Below are 15,637 nucleotides of genomic sequence, written 5' to 3' on the forward strand. Positions count from 1 at the left end.
GGTATTTGTGGAGAAAACCAGGCACTGCTCATCACCTGCCCAATACAATCCCAACAGTGAAACATGGTGGAGGCAGCATCATGCTATGGGGGTGGTTTTCAGCTGCAGGGACAGAACGACTGGTTATCATTGAAGGAAACATGAATGCGGCCAAGTACAGAGATATCCTGGATGAAAACCTCTTCCAGAGTGCTCTGGACCTCAGACTTGGCCGAAGGTTCACCTTCCAGCAAGACAATGACCCTAAGCACACAGCTAAAATAGCAAAGGGGCGGCTTCAGAACAACTCTGTGACCATTCTTGACCGGCGCAGCCAGAGCCCTGACCTAAACACAACTGAATATCTCTGGAGAGACCTGAAAATGGCGTCCACCAACGTTCACCATCCAACCTGACGGAACTGGAGAGGATCTGCAAGGAAGAATGGCAGAGGATCCCCAAATCCAGGGGTGGAAAACTTGTTGCATCATTCCCAAGAAGACTCATGGCTGCACTAGCTCAAAAGGGGCTTCTACTCAATACTGAGCAAAGGGTCTGAAGGCCATGGGATATTTCAGATTTTCTTTTTTAATAGATTTGGAAAAATGTCTACATTTCTGTTCTTTTTCAGTCATGCAGAGTGTACATTAATGAGAAAAAAATGAACTTTTTTGCATTTACCAAATGGCTTCAATGAAACAAAGTGTGAAAAACGTATAGGGGTCTGAATACTGTCTGTACCCACTGTATACGTGTATATATGCAGTGTGTGTGATGATATGATTAGATTTGAATAAATTTGGATTGTTGTTCATAGAAGAAAAATTAAGGCATCCCCTGAAAATAAGCCCCAACGTATCTTTTAGAGAAAAAATAATATAAGACCCTGTGTAACAGGGGAACACCATGTGCCCCCAGCGCCTGATGTAAAGCCGCCCTCGGACTTGCCTCACGGGTTACAGAACCCAGGTTTCCATGATGCTCCAGATATTGCGCCCACACGTCTGACAACTACAAGTGATACTGTCAAAATTGCAATCACGAGTTAAGGAAAAAAATAAGTGTACAGTAGATGAAGCTAATTTTTCCCTAGTGGAAACTTTGAGCGTAATCCATGATTTGGCAGCTTTATAGTGAGGAGTCGGTGCGTGCGCCTCGCGGTATTACCGTGCGTCTTCAGCTTGTCCGTCATCTTGTTGATCTTGCGCTCCAGTCTGGCGTACCGGGCGAACTCGTCCATCATACTGATACTGGAGAGCTCCTGTCTCATACCCTGAATATCGGACCTCATCTGCTGCTCCTGGTCCACATCCTTCTGCAGCAAGCGGGACACCTACGCCGGACAAAACAGATGTAGCAGAGCCGGGTCATCAGATCACACAACGCAGTGGGGCTTTTCATAGATAAATGGAGCGCGTTATCATATAGGGGGTTTACAGTTTGCGTTATATTCTGGTGATCCGAGCAGTTATGGAGGTTCCAAATAGAGCCAGACCGATTCCGCAATGTCCTAGCGTAAACCATCATTATTGTTACCAGCATGATCTAGTGATCGAAACACTGATTCCAGTGATGTGCCACTTACTGGCTGCTTGCTGCAGTTATGATAAAAATCAGTTTTATCTGTTGCAGATCTACCAGTTATCTGAATGGCAGCTTTCAGTGTACACTGTGCATAGGCAGAAAGCTGCCACTTAGTGGTGGGGAAAAGGGTTATATAAAGCTCAAGAATATGGAGGGCAACAGGCAGCGGGTTTACTAGTCTTCTAGTGTTAATCTCCTGATAAAACAGTGATTTTATCAAAACCATAGCAAGCAGCTCAGTAAGTGACACATCACTGGAATCAGGATCTGTGTCCCTACATCAAGCTGCTTTCAGATTAGGTGGCAAAATCTGGTGACAGATGAAACAAGATGTCTAGTTTTTTTTTAATGGGACAAATGCAATAACACGAAGCATTACTTAGGTCCCGCAGCTCCAGTGTCGATCTTCATAGACACTGCTGCTGCATCAGCGACATGACGCCTACGACAGGTGACCGCTGCAGACAATCCTTGGTGACGCTTTGTAGATGGGACGTCACTGCTACATCCCTGTGACCCGAGTATTTTAGAGAGCACTGAGGATGGGGCGCTGGAGCAGCAGGGGGTTCAACAGATAAGATTTATAGGGCTGAGCAAAATGATTCCCAGAACACGGGCCCAGCAGCCTCCGGACCACAGCCGTTAGCCATGCCCTATGTGACGGCGTCTCCAGCGCCTCTTCTGATTAGTAGGCCTGGCACAACGACCTGCCGTAATGATGAAGTCCCACAGGGTCGGCTAATCAGAAGAACCAGGGATCCCGGCGACTAGCAGGGCTCTGGTCCAGCGGCAATGGACTACCGATGTGGCCACTGGACCAAGGTCATATGAATCTTTACGGTCAATGATAAAACATGTCACCTATACACAGAATAAGAGCCCCCCGGACCTATTTTGGAGGCGTGAGAATAGCGGTCATGAACGTGTGCCGCTGCTCCACTCAGGGTCTATGGGACTGAGGTAGATAGCGGAGCGCTGTGCGCGGCCGCCTCCGTCAGTCCCAAACACTGTGAGCACCACTGACACCTCACTGAAACCTCTGCACATTAGGACCCCCATTCTGATCATTAGCGGAGCCCCAGTGACATTAATCACCTCTCTCATGAATAGGCCACACTTTATGTGAATTAACCCTTGACGCCAGGGCGACAGAACCATGATCATCACTAACTGATCAGGTTCTGTCGGATGAGGAGAAAATGGAGAAATGTCTCCATCCTGTCGGTGGACATCGGACTCACTGACTTGGCTAGCGGAGTGCGATCCGAATATTAGATGGAACTTGGACATACCGGGATTTATCTTCCACGGTCAGACACTTCCGGGAGGGGGGGGGGGGGGAAATCGGACACGTGCACGGCCCCATATTCTAAGGCTACGTTCACACTAGCGTTATGCTAGTTTGCGTCGGGTTTGCGTCGGGCGACGCATGCGCCCCTATATTTAACATGGGAAACGCATGCGTTTTTGTTGCGTTGTGCGACGCATGCGTCTTTTTTGCCGCAAGCGTCGGACCAAGAAAACGCAACAAGTTGCATTTTTCTTGCGTTCAAATTTCGGCAAAAAACGACGCATGCGTCGCAAAACGCAGCGTTTTTGCGTGCGTTTTTATTTGCGTTGTGCGTTGCGTCGCCGACGCAGCGGCGCACAACGCAAATGTGAACGTAGCCTAACAAGGGAACGAGTGCTGTCAGTGACACGTCGGTCAGCGCTCGTCAGATTATTCCGCTCGTCTCCATGATCATTAATCAGATCATCCCACAGTGCGCCAACGCAATTCCTGCAAGAAAAACGACACCTTCCATTCTGCTGCATCTACAGGAGCCACAAACACCGAATATTCCCTGAATATGGCGTATACACTGAAGGGGCCGGTACACGGCTGCCCCCGGTCACTGCACACATCCCAGCCACAGACTGTGCAGATACACAGGGCCGGGGCAGTGCGAGGATACGGCTGCCACTGAGTGGACAGATATGGCGGCACACAATGGTGGAATCCACTGCAGGGGGGACCCTCCATATTTGTTTGCAGGGGGACCCTCCATATTTGTTTGCAGGGGGACCCTCCATATTTATTTGCAGGGGGGGACCCTCCATATTTGTTTGCAGGGGGGACTTCCATATTTGTTTGCAGGCAGACCCTCCATATTTGTTTACAGGGGGGCCTCCATATTTATTTGCAGGGGGACCCTCCATATTTGTTTGCAGGGGGGGACCCTCCATATTTGTTTGCAGGGGGGCTCCATATTTGTTTGCAGGGGGGGCTCCATATTTGTTTGCAGGGGGGGACTTCCATATTTGCAGGGTGGGGGGGCTCCATATTTGTTTGCAGGGGGGGCTCCATATTTGTTTGCAGGCGGACCCTCCATATTTGTTTACAGGGGGACCCTCCATATTGGTTTGCAGGGGGGACCCTCCATATTGGTTTGCAGGGGGGACCCTCCATATTGGTTTGCAGGGGGGACCCTCCATATTGGTTTGCAGGGGGGACCCTCCATATTTGTTTGCGGGGGGGGGTCCTCCATATTTGTTTGCGGGGGGGGTCCTCCATATTTGTTTGCAGGGGGGGACCCTCCATATTGGTTTGCAGGGGGGACCCTCCATATTGGTTTGCAGGGGGGACCCTCCATATTGGTTTGCAGGGGGGACCCTCCATATTGGTTTGCAGGGGGGACCCTCCATATTGGTTTGCAGGGGGGACCCTCCATATTTGTTTGCGGGGGGGGGTCCTCCATATTTGTTTGCGGGGGGGGTCCTCCATATTTGTTTGCAGGGGGGGACCCTCCATATTGGTTTGCAGGGGGGACCCTCCATATTGGTTTGCAGGGGGGACACTCCATATTTGTTTGCAGGAGGGGACCCTCCATATTTGTTTGCGGGGGGGGGTCCTCCATATTTGTTTGCGGGGGGGGTCCTCCATATTTGTTTGCAGGGGGGGACCCTCCATATTGGTTTGCAGGGGGGACCCTCCATATTTATTTGCAGGGGGGGACCCTCCATATTTGTTTGCAGGGGGGACTTCCATATTTGTTTGCAGGCAGACCCTCTATATTTGTTTACAGGGGGGCCTCCATATTTATTTGCAGGGGGACCCTCCATATTTGTTTGCAGGGGGGGACCCTCCATATTTGTTTGCAGGGGGGCTCCATATTTGTTTGCAGGGGGGGCTCCATATTTGTTTGCAGGGGGGGACTTCCATATTTGCAGGGTGGGGGGGCTCCATATTTGTTTGCAGGGGGGGCTCCATATTTGTTTGCAGGCGGACCCTCCATATTTGTTTACAGGGGGACCCTCCATATTGGTTTGCAGGGGGGACCCTCCATATTGGTTTGCAGGGGGGACCCTCCATATTGGTTTGCAGGGGGGACCCTCCATATTGGTTTGCAGGGGGGACCCTCCATATTTGTTTGCGGGGGGGGGTCCTCCATATTTGTTTGCGGGGGGGGTCCTCCATATTTGTTTGCAGGGGGGGACCCTCCATATTGGTTTGCAGGGGGGACCCTCCATATTGGTTTGCAGGGGGGACCCTCCATATTGGTTTGCAGGGGGGACCCTCCATATTGGTTTGCAGGGGGGACCCTCCATATTGGTTTGCAGGGGGGACCCTCCATATTTGTTTGCGGGGGGGGTCCTCCATATTTGTTTGCGGGGGGGGTCCTCCATATTTGTTTGCAGGGGGGGACCCTCCATATTGGTTTGCAGGGGGGACCCTCCATATTGGTTTGCAGGGGGGACACTCCATATTTGTTTGCAGGAGGGGACCCTCCATATTTGTTTGCGGGGGGGGGTCCTCCATATTTGTTTGCGGGGGGGGTCCTCCATATTTGTTTGCAGGGGGGGACCCTCCATATTGGTTTGCAGGGGGGACCCTCCATATTGGTTTGCAGGGGGGACCCTCCATATTGGTTTGCAGGGGGGGGGGACCCTCCATATGTTTGCAGGGGGGACCCTCCATATTGGTTTGCAGGGGGGACCCTCCATATTGGTTTGCAGGGGGGGGACCCTCCATATGTTTGCAGCAGGCTAGGACCTGGGGGAGCCCACCGTCTGCTGTGAGCTGGGCATTGCTGCAGATGACAGAGGTTATGTCAGGTGAGGAGGCGGCTCGGTGCACAGGGGACACGGCCGCCCTTGATCCCTTGATGCACATTGCTGTTGCTGCACATGGAGGTGACAGTGGTCTGTGGGGCGGGGGGGGGTCTGAAAACCGCGCGCATTCCGCCAGCTGCCTGTATCCGCGGCCCCTCCGCACCCGCTCGCCCTCTTTAATCCTCTGCTTGCCTACTTACTATTGAGGATAAGGAAGGAAGCTGGATTTTAAAGAGATTGCAGAGAAACACCGTGCTGAGCACTAAGAGCCAGGCACAGCTGTCCGCCATGTTTCCCCGGGATCACACACAATAGCGATCCCGAGCCCCGCCCCTTATCCGCCGCCAGTGAGGAGGAGGAGGAGGAGGGAGCAGAGATGGCCGGCGGCCGCCGCCGCAGACACACGCGGGGCACGATGGCGGGAATGGCCGTGGGCAGCACGGAGCGCCGGGAGGAGGAGGAGAAGCCTCAGCAGGAGAACCCTCCGCAGCAGCCGCAGCACGCCGGGGCCGGCGGTGACGCTCCATCCGCTGCGCGCAGCCTCTGACCAATCAGCGCCCGCCCTTCTATTTACCACCAGTGATTCAAATAAAACCTGGAGAGAAAAAAAATAATAATAAAAAAAAAAAAAAACAATGGAGGGAAAAAAAATAAAAATAATAAAAAAAAAATCCCTAAAGCCGATTTCCTCTCACCCCGCCCCCTGAGATGGGGGAGGGGGCAATTAGCGGATGACTGACAGCTTCACCTACCCAGACAGGTGCCCGTGTTATGGTTTAAAAGGCGCCCTGTAGGCGGCCTCCACCAATCGGCGGGGGGTAAGGGGGCGGGGACTGCGGCGGAGCCCCTCCCACCTACCCCCGTCCCCCCCTCCTCAGCAGGTTGAATAGATAAGGAGGCGGAGGGATCCTATCCGGTTTGAACTAGTTCTCCTGGCGGTGGCATATTAACCGCTGGCGAGCGCTGTGCATCCAGCTAGTTCTTTGTGAGGACTCCATCTGCAGGAGGAGAGCGGGGACTTCAGCGGCGCGGACTCCCGGCTCGGCCATTACTGCTGCTGGACGATCACTACTTGGAGGGATTATTTTTTTTTTAGCCGCGTTCTAATAGCACAAAGCGATCGCCATGCCCAAGAGAAAGGTAAGCGGCTCCTCCGCGCTGCTCCGCCGCCGCCATCCTCCTCCTCCTCAAGGACGAAGGCGCGGGACCTCTGCGGCTCCCCTCAGCTCGCTGCGCCCGTTTTACCGCCAAAAAAAAGTGACGCCATTATTGCGCCTTTTTATTTGGCGCCTCTTTTCAGTTTTATTTTTTTTTTTACTTTTATATTTTTTTTTTCCCTCACATAATTTTTTTTTTTTGTCACATTCGGTGTTCGCGGTTTTTGTGTAATGGCGGCCACGGTGGGGGGAGGGGGGGTAATGGCGCGCGGCAGAAGACGAGGCTCAGCTTCTGTCGTGTGGGGTGGGTTTTTTTTTTTTTTTTTCTCGTCTTCCCGCCCGCCCCGCAGCCCTCGGTGGCGGGTTCTCCTCAGCGCTCTCCTGAGCCGACTGGTCAGTTACAGTGAGCGGGGAGGTCCGCACACGTTCTAGAACGTTCACGACGCGCTTTAGCCAATCGGAGAGCTCCGGGCGATGATCCTTTAACCAATAGGAGAACGGTAGATCGGTGACGTCACAGCCCATCAAGTTCCCCCGTGTGTGGTGTATGTCGCTGATGACCCTGAGGGGGGGGGGGGGGAAGCTACTGTCTCCATAGATGAGGCATGTTCCACTCAGGCGCACCAGGTGGGGGGAGGGCGGCCAGCGCCATGGCTTTGGCTCTTGTTTGTTTATAAGGCAGCTTACATTCTTCCCCGCGCACACCCCCCTCCCTCCTCCTCCTCCCATTTATTCTTTACTATGGATTTTACGTCCTGTGGCCATATCTGCTCAGCGCCCTCTGCCGGCGGAGGAGTGTTGGGAGGACTGAACATGCTGCAGGCTTACAACGGTGTAAGTCAGGCCTGCAAGTCAGTGGCTGCTGCAGCGCATGGTCCTAGCGCCTCCTGCCGTAGTCTGAAGCTGCACTGCAATATTCAGACACTTTTGGTGCAGATCTGCTACATTTGCACCTCAAAGCAAAAAAAAACAAAACAACTTTTTTTTCATTATGTATTTTTATTACTTGTTTTGCAATTCCCACGCATTACTGGTTTAACATTCAGGAGCCTGGGAAAGATGGGTCACTGCTTTAACTTTGCACTGAGTAACTGCTGATTGATTCAAGTAATGACTTCTTGTAAACCTCTTATCTTTCAGGTTAATGCCGCTGATGCTGGAGATGCCAAGGATGAGCCCAAGAGGAGGTCGGCACGGTTGTCAGCTGTGAGTATTCACCATTTTTTACAGGGTTTTTTTTGTTTGTTTGTTTTTTTTTTTCCAGCAAGTTAAATTTTAAATGTAGCTTGGTTGTCATTTTCAATACATGTGAAAAGTGCCCTCCCAAGGTTGTAAATGAGACCTGAGCCCCCTCTACTAAGGCTGCCGTCACACTCGCAGTATTTGGTCAGTATTGTACATCAGTATTTGTAGCCAAAACCAGGAGTGGGTGATAAATACAGAAGTGGTGACATGTTTCTATTATACTTTTCCTCTAATTGTTCCACTCCTGGTTTTGGCTACAAATACTGATGTAAAATACTGACCAAATACTGATCGTGTGACGGCAGCCTTAGAGAAATGGCTGTTAATCTACTAAGCAATCACTGGAATCGACATGATCTCTTATGGTGAGGTGCCATACAGATAAGAAGTTGGTGAAGACCGAAAAGGATAAAAAATTGTTAGTAAATAACAATGGAAAAAAACACCTTTAAATATGGCGAAAGAAGCCTCAAAGTGGTGTGGAAGGAAACAAACTGCTAGCAAAAAAGATAACTATCAGCAAGTGGAGGGCAGGGAAGAGAGCGCCACATGCTGGTGATGTTTGCTGCCTTCCACGACACTTTCAGGCTTCTACCCTGTTTTATTTTTATATCTTTTATCCAAATCATTGGTCACTCACTTCAGCACCTTACCATGATAGATCATGGTGGCTTCAGTATATTGAAGTGTCCTTGGCCTCTATAACTAGGACTATGGGAATAATCAATCACTGGATAGTGACTGAAGTGAGGGGTCTCTGGTCCTTACGCAGGGGCAGATCATTTCATTCTTTTAGCCCATAGAAGAAGCTGACTGCAAAAAAGTAATTGTTGTAACAGATAAAGACCCTAAAGCTTTCAAGTCTGTAACAATCTACAAACTATCTGTGTGGTATCTTATCTGCTCACTGGATTCTATATAACTTTGTGCCTTTTGTTATTTTTAATAGAAACCTGCTCCACCAAAAGCCGAACCAAAGCCAAAAAAGGAAAAGGCAGCAGTAAAGGTGAGTTCATGTCCCAGCGGGCGGCCGTGACCCGGTCACACTAATGGGAGCTGTAGACGGATGAAGTGGTGGGCAGGTGCCATTTATCTGCTCACTTGGCCCATTACTGCATCTCTGTACTTTTAGGAGTTGACAAAGTTTTAAAATGGCGCCACCTCTGTTCAGTTTGTGTGGGGTATTGCAGCTCTGACTCATTGATGTGAATGAGGCTCGGGTGCAATAGGAGCCTGTGGGCACAACTTTATAAATACTTATAAGGTGCAATCCCTTTATTCTATAGAAGTTTCTTTTCAGTCTGCTATAGCAGAACTTCTGGTCAGACGAGGTGGATTTAGGAGCCATCTTCTACTTGGACAACCCCTTATTACATCATTTTTACTTGTTCTCCTGAGTGGCTGCGGTGTTCATGTGAAGGGACTGTACTGTGCGTGTGCCAGCGGACTACATGTTGCTGGTCCAGGAGGTTTAGTATGGGGGGACCTTCTTGCTTAATAAGGGTTTCTCCAAGTAGCAGACAACCCATTTAAATGCTCTTCCATAGAGGGGACATGACAACCTACATCTCTGATCACCAGCTGTTAATACACGTGTTGGCTTCCTACAGAGATGCCGTAATTTATCTTTCCTGTATACTTTTAGGAGAAGGAGGACAAAAAAGTTCCAGCAAAGGGAAAGAAGGGAGCTAAAGGCAAACAGACTGAAGAAGCTAACAAAGAAGACGCTAAGGAGGACCTGCCATCCGAAAATGGAGAGACAAAAAGCGACGAGGTGGGTAATGCTCTGTGCCTGTGCAGCATCACACCGTGACTACACAAAGTAATGGTGTCCGGCCCCGTGTTAACTATGTAGGGAGATTTAGTATTGCAGCGAACAAGTATACACATGGTGTAAAGTGCAAAAAAAAGAGCATCTGTTTACTGCTTGTTACTTGCACATATACTCTGCTCCCACCTGATGGCCCCTGTGACTTGTATAGGAATCGGTGCTTTTTTATTTCTTGTTGGGGCGTACAAGCTTCCAGTTGCACCACCGCATGTCTTGCTGTGACTGGGGATCTATAATCAGTTCTGCCAGTATAACTAATTGTTAACATTGTAACTAAGTTGCTGCTCGGTTCCAGTCACTTCAATGGGATTGACCTGCAAGACCAAAAGCATCCAAAGGGGCTTTACATTTTTGGCATCCACTAGAAGACGTAAAGTGGTGAACTAAAGCTATTCACAATTAGAAGGATAACTGTCCGATTGCAGTCAGTCCAACTAGTCTATCCAAGATCCAGCCAAGTGTTTCCCTCTGGATGTCACCAGTGTGTTAATTATCTTTTTGAGCAGAAGTACAGTAGCATAAGTTGGTATCTACAACCCACAGAAGTTGCTCAGGTAGGGCAGCTCATCCAGGATGACACACTGCTCAAACGTTCAGAAACAGACTCCATGAGAGGGCCAATATCACGTTACAACAGACTGTCTAGGAGTTAGTTGACTGATGTTTTGATCCAGATCTGGGAGGAGAGCATCCATTGCCTCAAATCAGGAGTATGCCCAGGTGTTGTAGGGAGATCATACAGGCACGTGGAGGTCACACACACTACTGAGCATCTTTTCCTTGCCTTGAGGCATTTCCACTAAAGTTGGATCAGCCTGTAATCTCATTTTCCACTTTGATTTTGAGCATCATTCCAACTCCAGATCTCTGTGGGATACTAATATTTTTTTTATTCACATTTATCATTTTTGTTTTGTTATTGTCAGTGTTAGATTTGCAACTGGAATATTTAGTTCAGTGATATCTAGGAGTATCTTGGTGTTCCCTTGACATTTTGTAATATCTGTGTCTATATCTTTTTTTTGTGCGGTGTGGCCAAAGATTACGTGCCAATTATTTGACCATACCAAAGAGTGCACTGAGAACCTGTACTTGGTTTGAACACTCATTCTGTAACAGTCTGTAACAACAAAAAAAGCGTTCTGAGTATTTTTTTTTTTTTATTGTTTTCTAACTCTTCTACTCTTCTTCTCCAGGCCCCAGCATCCGATGGAGACAAGGATTCCAAATCTGAATAACCTACATCTGTTCTAAGTCTTTTATCAGTGGTTCCTGTACCTCCCTTGTACAATTCAGAGGAATATTTTTATCAGCTATTTTGTAAATGCAAGTTTTTTAGTAGTTTAATTCTAGAAAACACACTTTTAAAATAGGAGGGAATCCCACCATGTCTTTCGTTTCTTGAGTTGTGTCTTTCTTTAAGTATTTGACACGTTCTGCCCATTCTATACTGTGATCGGTCCTGCATATTGTAACGGAGCGCTAGGAAGGAGCGGAGCTTCAGTTCCGTCTAGACAGTTAAATGCGTGAACAACAAAACCTTAATTTTTTTTTTCCTTATTTTGTAATCTAATGCCTTCTGCTACTTTTCTTAGCGGATTCCCTGACATGGCGTGGGGATGGCAATGCCCAGTGTTCTCATGCTGGCTGATATGGATGGATTTTTTTTTTTTAAATTTGTCTTCAATAACATTTTACCTGTTCTCTGTACCCATATTGTCTTGCGTACAATTTTTACAATCTAATAAAAAAAAAAAAATCCCCTGGTGTTGGATTTCCCTCTAAAAAAATTGTGTACTTATCTGTGATGTTACCATATTTTTCCTATATATTTTTATTTTTTTTGGGTAGTGGTATTTTATTTTCAGTAACTATGTAAAAGTGCTGTGAATCTTTTTGAAAACCTTCGAGTGTGTAGTGAGCGTGATGTGAAGTACTGGGAAGTTACGAAAAAAAGAACTTAAAGTTTAAAAAAAAAAAAAAAAGCGGTAAAATTTGTCAACCACTTCACTCCCCAGGGCAGCAGCATTATCTTTTGTTTTTTCATTTCTTAAGAACTTTCTCTACCATTTTCTCCCCCTTTCTCAGAGAATTTTGGGGGGGGTGTTTAAGCTAACGAGTTGAAGATACTGGTACGAGGGGGGTGCTCTGTTTTGTTTTTACAAGAACAACTTGTATTTTGAGATTTAAAGTTGTTAAAGCCGCTAGTTTTTATGGATTCTGATTTTTCTCACTTTCATTCATGTTTTTATTCCTAGATTTCCATTCTACTAGAGTTTAAAGGTTAAAAAAAAATGTACAGATTGTTCATAGTGTCTGTGTACTGATCACCAAACCAATAAAACCTGGTTTAAAAAAATTTATAGCTACTTGTTGGATCGTGAATTATGACTTGGTAAAGTTTAGTTAATAAGGGATGACAAATTGTCCTGGAGTGTTGGGATCTAATCTGATGGGAATGTTAACATTTATTCTAAACTTCTACACATGAACCCCTTCACGACATGAGCCGTACTATTACTGCAGAGGTCGTCTCCCACTTTGATTTGGGCTCCGGCGCTGAGCCCACATGAGTCACAACATGTCAGCTGTTTTGTACAGCTGACATTTGCGCGCAATAGCGGCGGGTGAAATCGTGATTCACCCGCCGCTATTAACCTGTTAAATGCCACTGTAAACCGCTGAGAGCGGCATTTAACTACCGCTTCCAGCCGCGCGGCCGGAAATAAGCGCATGGTTGACCCGTCACATGATTGGGGTCGGTGATGCATCAGGATGGTAACCATAGAGGTCCTTGAGATCTCTAAGGTTACTGATGCCAGCCTGCTGTGAGCGCCACCCTGTGGTCGGCGCTCAGAGCAAGCCTGTAATTAAGCTACATAGGAGTGATCATCAGATAGCTGTTGTGTAGCTGAGCCGATCGAGTTGTGCCAGCTTCTAGCCTCCCTTGGAGGCTATTGAAGCATGGCAAAAGTGAAAAAAAAATTTAAAAATCAGAAATTAAATCGCCCCCCCTTCCACCCCATCCAAAAAAAAAAAAAAAACAATAAAAAAATCAAACCTACACATATTTGGTATCGCTGGGTTCAGAATAGCCCGATCTATCAAAAAAAAAAAAAAGCATTAACCTGATCGCTAAACAGCGTAGTGAGAAAATTCAAGACGCCAGATTTTTTTGTTTGTATTTTCTCTAGTAACCCCCCACGACAGCACACCTGGAGGATGTTACCCCTTTCCTAATAGGGACAGGAAATGACAAGAGGTTAAATAACCCCTCCCTCATCTTCCCCTCAGTGTTCTTTCCTGTCCCTACTAGGGATGAAGAGGTCATCCCAGGTGCACTGTGCCGGCAGCGGTCACCGGGGGAATAGAATAATCTAGCCGGGCAGCTGGGATCAGACTTGCGTCCATTCCCCGTCGCTGCTCCCGTCTCCTCCGACTCGGGACTCCTTTCGCCACCATTCCGCACCTGCGGGTAAGGTCTGGGGCGTTCTTCGGCTGGAGGCCTCTCTGAGCTCTCCAGCCCTTCTCCTCCGCGTGCGTGTGAGTACTTCCGGTCTGAAGCCGGCGGCCGGATAGGACGTCAGATGCCGGCCGGCTTCTCTGAACAGGAAGTTCCTCGTGCGTTCCGGCTGGAACGCTAGGCAAACGGCGTGGAATACGTCGGCGTTCTCCCCCCCACCCCCACGTACTTCCGGACACCGGAGGAGGAGGTCCTCATCCAGGAGGACAGGTGCTGCGGTCTGGTCGCCTATATATTCAGGCCCTGGACAGGAAGACATCGCAGGTAGGACCACTGTGTGGTGAAGACTATGGAGATGTCTGCTTCCTCGCGCTCTGCACCTGCAGAACACAGCACCATCCCGACCCCAGTGAGTACTCTGGCCCCGGGTGTCCATTCCCTGATGTGGGTTGTAGTCTTATGATTCCTTCTCCCCTTCCTTTTTAGGGGGACAAGGAACCCACATCAGGAAGCAAAACAAAAACTACCCGCAAATGCGCAGTTTGTATGAAGAAGCTGTCCTCTTCATACAAGAAATCATTGTGCAAAGAATGCACAGACAAAATCATCAGGGAGGAACAGCCGTCCCTGATGGAGGAGATTAAAACCTTAATCCAGCATGAGATTAAATCATCTCTGGCCACTCTTTCCCAGCCTACACCATCTCCTAGTGCCCCTCCTGAGGCTAAGAAAAGGAAACTTAATCCACAGGAGGAAGAGCAGGAGGACTCTCGGGGAGAGACGTCGGACGAACCCCCAGAGGAGGGTGAATTATCCCTGGACTCTGAGACCGTCCAGTAAGAGAGATACTACTTCTCTTCATCTGATATAGAAGAACTCACGGCTGTAAGGAAAACTATGGAGATTGAGGAAGAGAAGACGGCCCAGTCAGTACAAGAAGAGATGTTTGGAGGACTTCGTTCTAGGAAGCGTCAGGTGTTTCCTATTCACCAAAACATCCGGGATTTAGTTCTGGAGGAGTGGGAATCCCCAGAAAAGAAGCTGACTACTCCAGCGGAAATTAAAGACAGATTTCCTGTAGATGCCGAGACAGTGTCATGCTGGTCAGAAGTTCCAAAAGTGGACGTCCAGATTGCCAGAGTAGCCAAAAAGACCACGCTACCATTCGAGGATGCCTCCCAACTGAGACCCCCTCTGGAACGTAAAATGGACGGACTACTAAGAAAGTCGTGGGAAACATCAGCGTCCTTACTGAACATCAATTCAGTATCCACTTGCGTGGCTAGATCGATGCATCGCTGGCTGGGGCAGCTAGAGGAGCACTTGTCCTCAGGTACTCCGAGAGAAGATATTCTAGCCTCCTTGCCTATCTTCCAGAAAGCAACAGGCTTTTTAGCAGATGCTTCCGCAGAATCCGTGAGAGTGACGGCGAGATCATCTGCACTGTCAAACTCAGTAAGGCGTGCACTTTGGCTAAGATCCTGGTCTGGTGATATGACTTCCAAGATGAGGCTGTGTTCGATTTCCTTTCAAAGGAAATTATGTTTGGACCAGCCTTGGATGATCTTTTGGAGAAGGCTTCAGACAAGAAAAAGACCTTACCAGAACCTAGAAACCCTAGGAAAAGACCCTTCCGCGCTCAGCAAGAGCATACTCCTCAATATAGAGGAAAGGGTAAGACAGGTCGCTGGAGTTATCCAAAAGGAGGGAAAGACAGGAATCTTTTTCTTTCCCAACCCCAAAATCAGAGAAAGCAATGACGCCGTCATAGTGGGGGGTCGGATTTCGAACTTCCTCCCAGTCTGGCAAGAGATCGGTGTGGATCAGTGGACCTTAAGATTGGTCAAAGAGGGGATGAAAATAGAGTTTACATCATAGCCCCAAAAAAGAATGAAAACGACAACGTTATCAACACCGAAGCTACAGTCCACTCTGATAACTGGGATAGAAGATCTTATTCAACAATGTGATCTCCATAGTCCCAGAAGACGAAAGAAACAAAGGTCATTATTCCAGCCTATTTCTGATAAGGAAACCAAACGGAACCCATCGGATGATAATCAATTTAAAACCTCTGAATCAATATGTAACCTACAGAAGATTCAGAATGGAGTCCGTGAGATCGACAGTACCCTTAATAGGGCAAGACTTTGTCATGGCAACCATCGACTTACAGGACGCATATTATCACGTCCCAGTCCATCCGACCTATCGAAAATTTCTAAGGTTTGCGGTCACCAGAGGAGAGGTTATAGACCACTTCCGGTTCAATGTCCTCCCATTCGG

General features: G+C 48.3%; 2 protein-coding genes across 2 annotated transcripts in view; one reads left to right on the forward strand and one right to left on the reverse strand.

Moving 5' to 3' along the window:
* Nucleotides 1–6,149, reverse strand: part of GET1 (guided entry of tail-anchored proteins factor 1) — a 60,337-nt gene extending 54,188 nt beyond the window's left edge. Inside the window, exons 1-2 of the mRNA XM_069760729.1 lie at nucleotides 5,856–6,149; nucleotides 1,147–1,312 (exon numbers count right to left, since the gene is read on the reverse strand). Coding sequence (XP_069616830.1) covers nucleotides 1,147–1,312; nucleotides 5,856–5,945 — 256 coding nt within the window. The 5' untranslated portion in view covers nucleotides 5,946–6,149. The remainder of the gene's footprint in view (nucleotides 1–1,146; nucleotides 1,313–5,855) is intronic.
* A 216-nt stretch (nucleotides 6,150–6,365) lies between these two features.
* HMGN1 (high mobility group nucleosome binding domain 1) lies at nucleotides 6,366–12,251 on the forward strand. The gene is made up of 5 exons (XM_069760730.1): nucleotides 6,366–6,795; nucleotides 7,953–8,018; nucleotides 9,007–9,063; nucleotides 9,703–9,831; nucleotides 11,085–12,251. The coding sequence occupies exons 1-5, from the start codon at nucleotides 6,781–6,783 to the stop codon at nucleotides 11,124–11,126; spliced, it is 309 nt and encodes a 102-aa protein (XP_069616831.1). The 5' UTR covers nucleotides 6,366–6,780; the 3' UTR covers nucleotides 11,127–12,251.
* Nucleotides 12,252–15,637: the final 3,386 nt, after the last annotated feature.

This window comes from Ranitomeya imitator, chromosome 3 (assembly GCF_032444005.1).
Source record: "Ranitomeya imitator isolate aRanImi1 chromosome 3, aRanImi1.pri, whole genome shotgun sequence".
Taxonomy (NCBI): domain Eukaryota; kingdom Metazoa; phylum Chordata; class Amphibia; order Anura; family Dendrobatidae; genus Ranitomeya; species Ranitomeya imitator.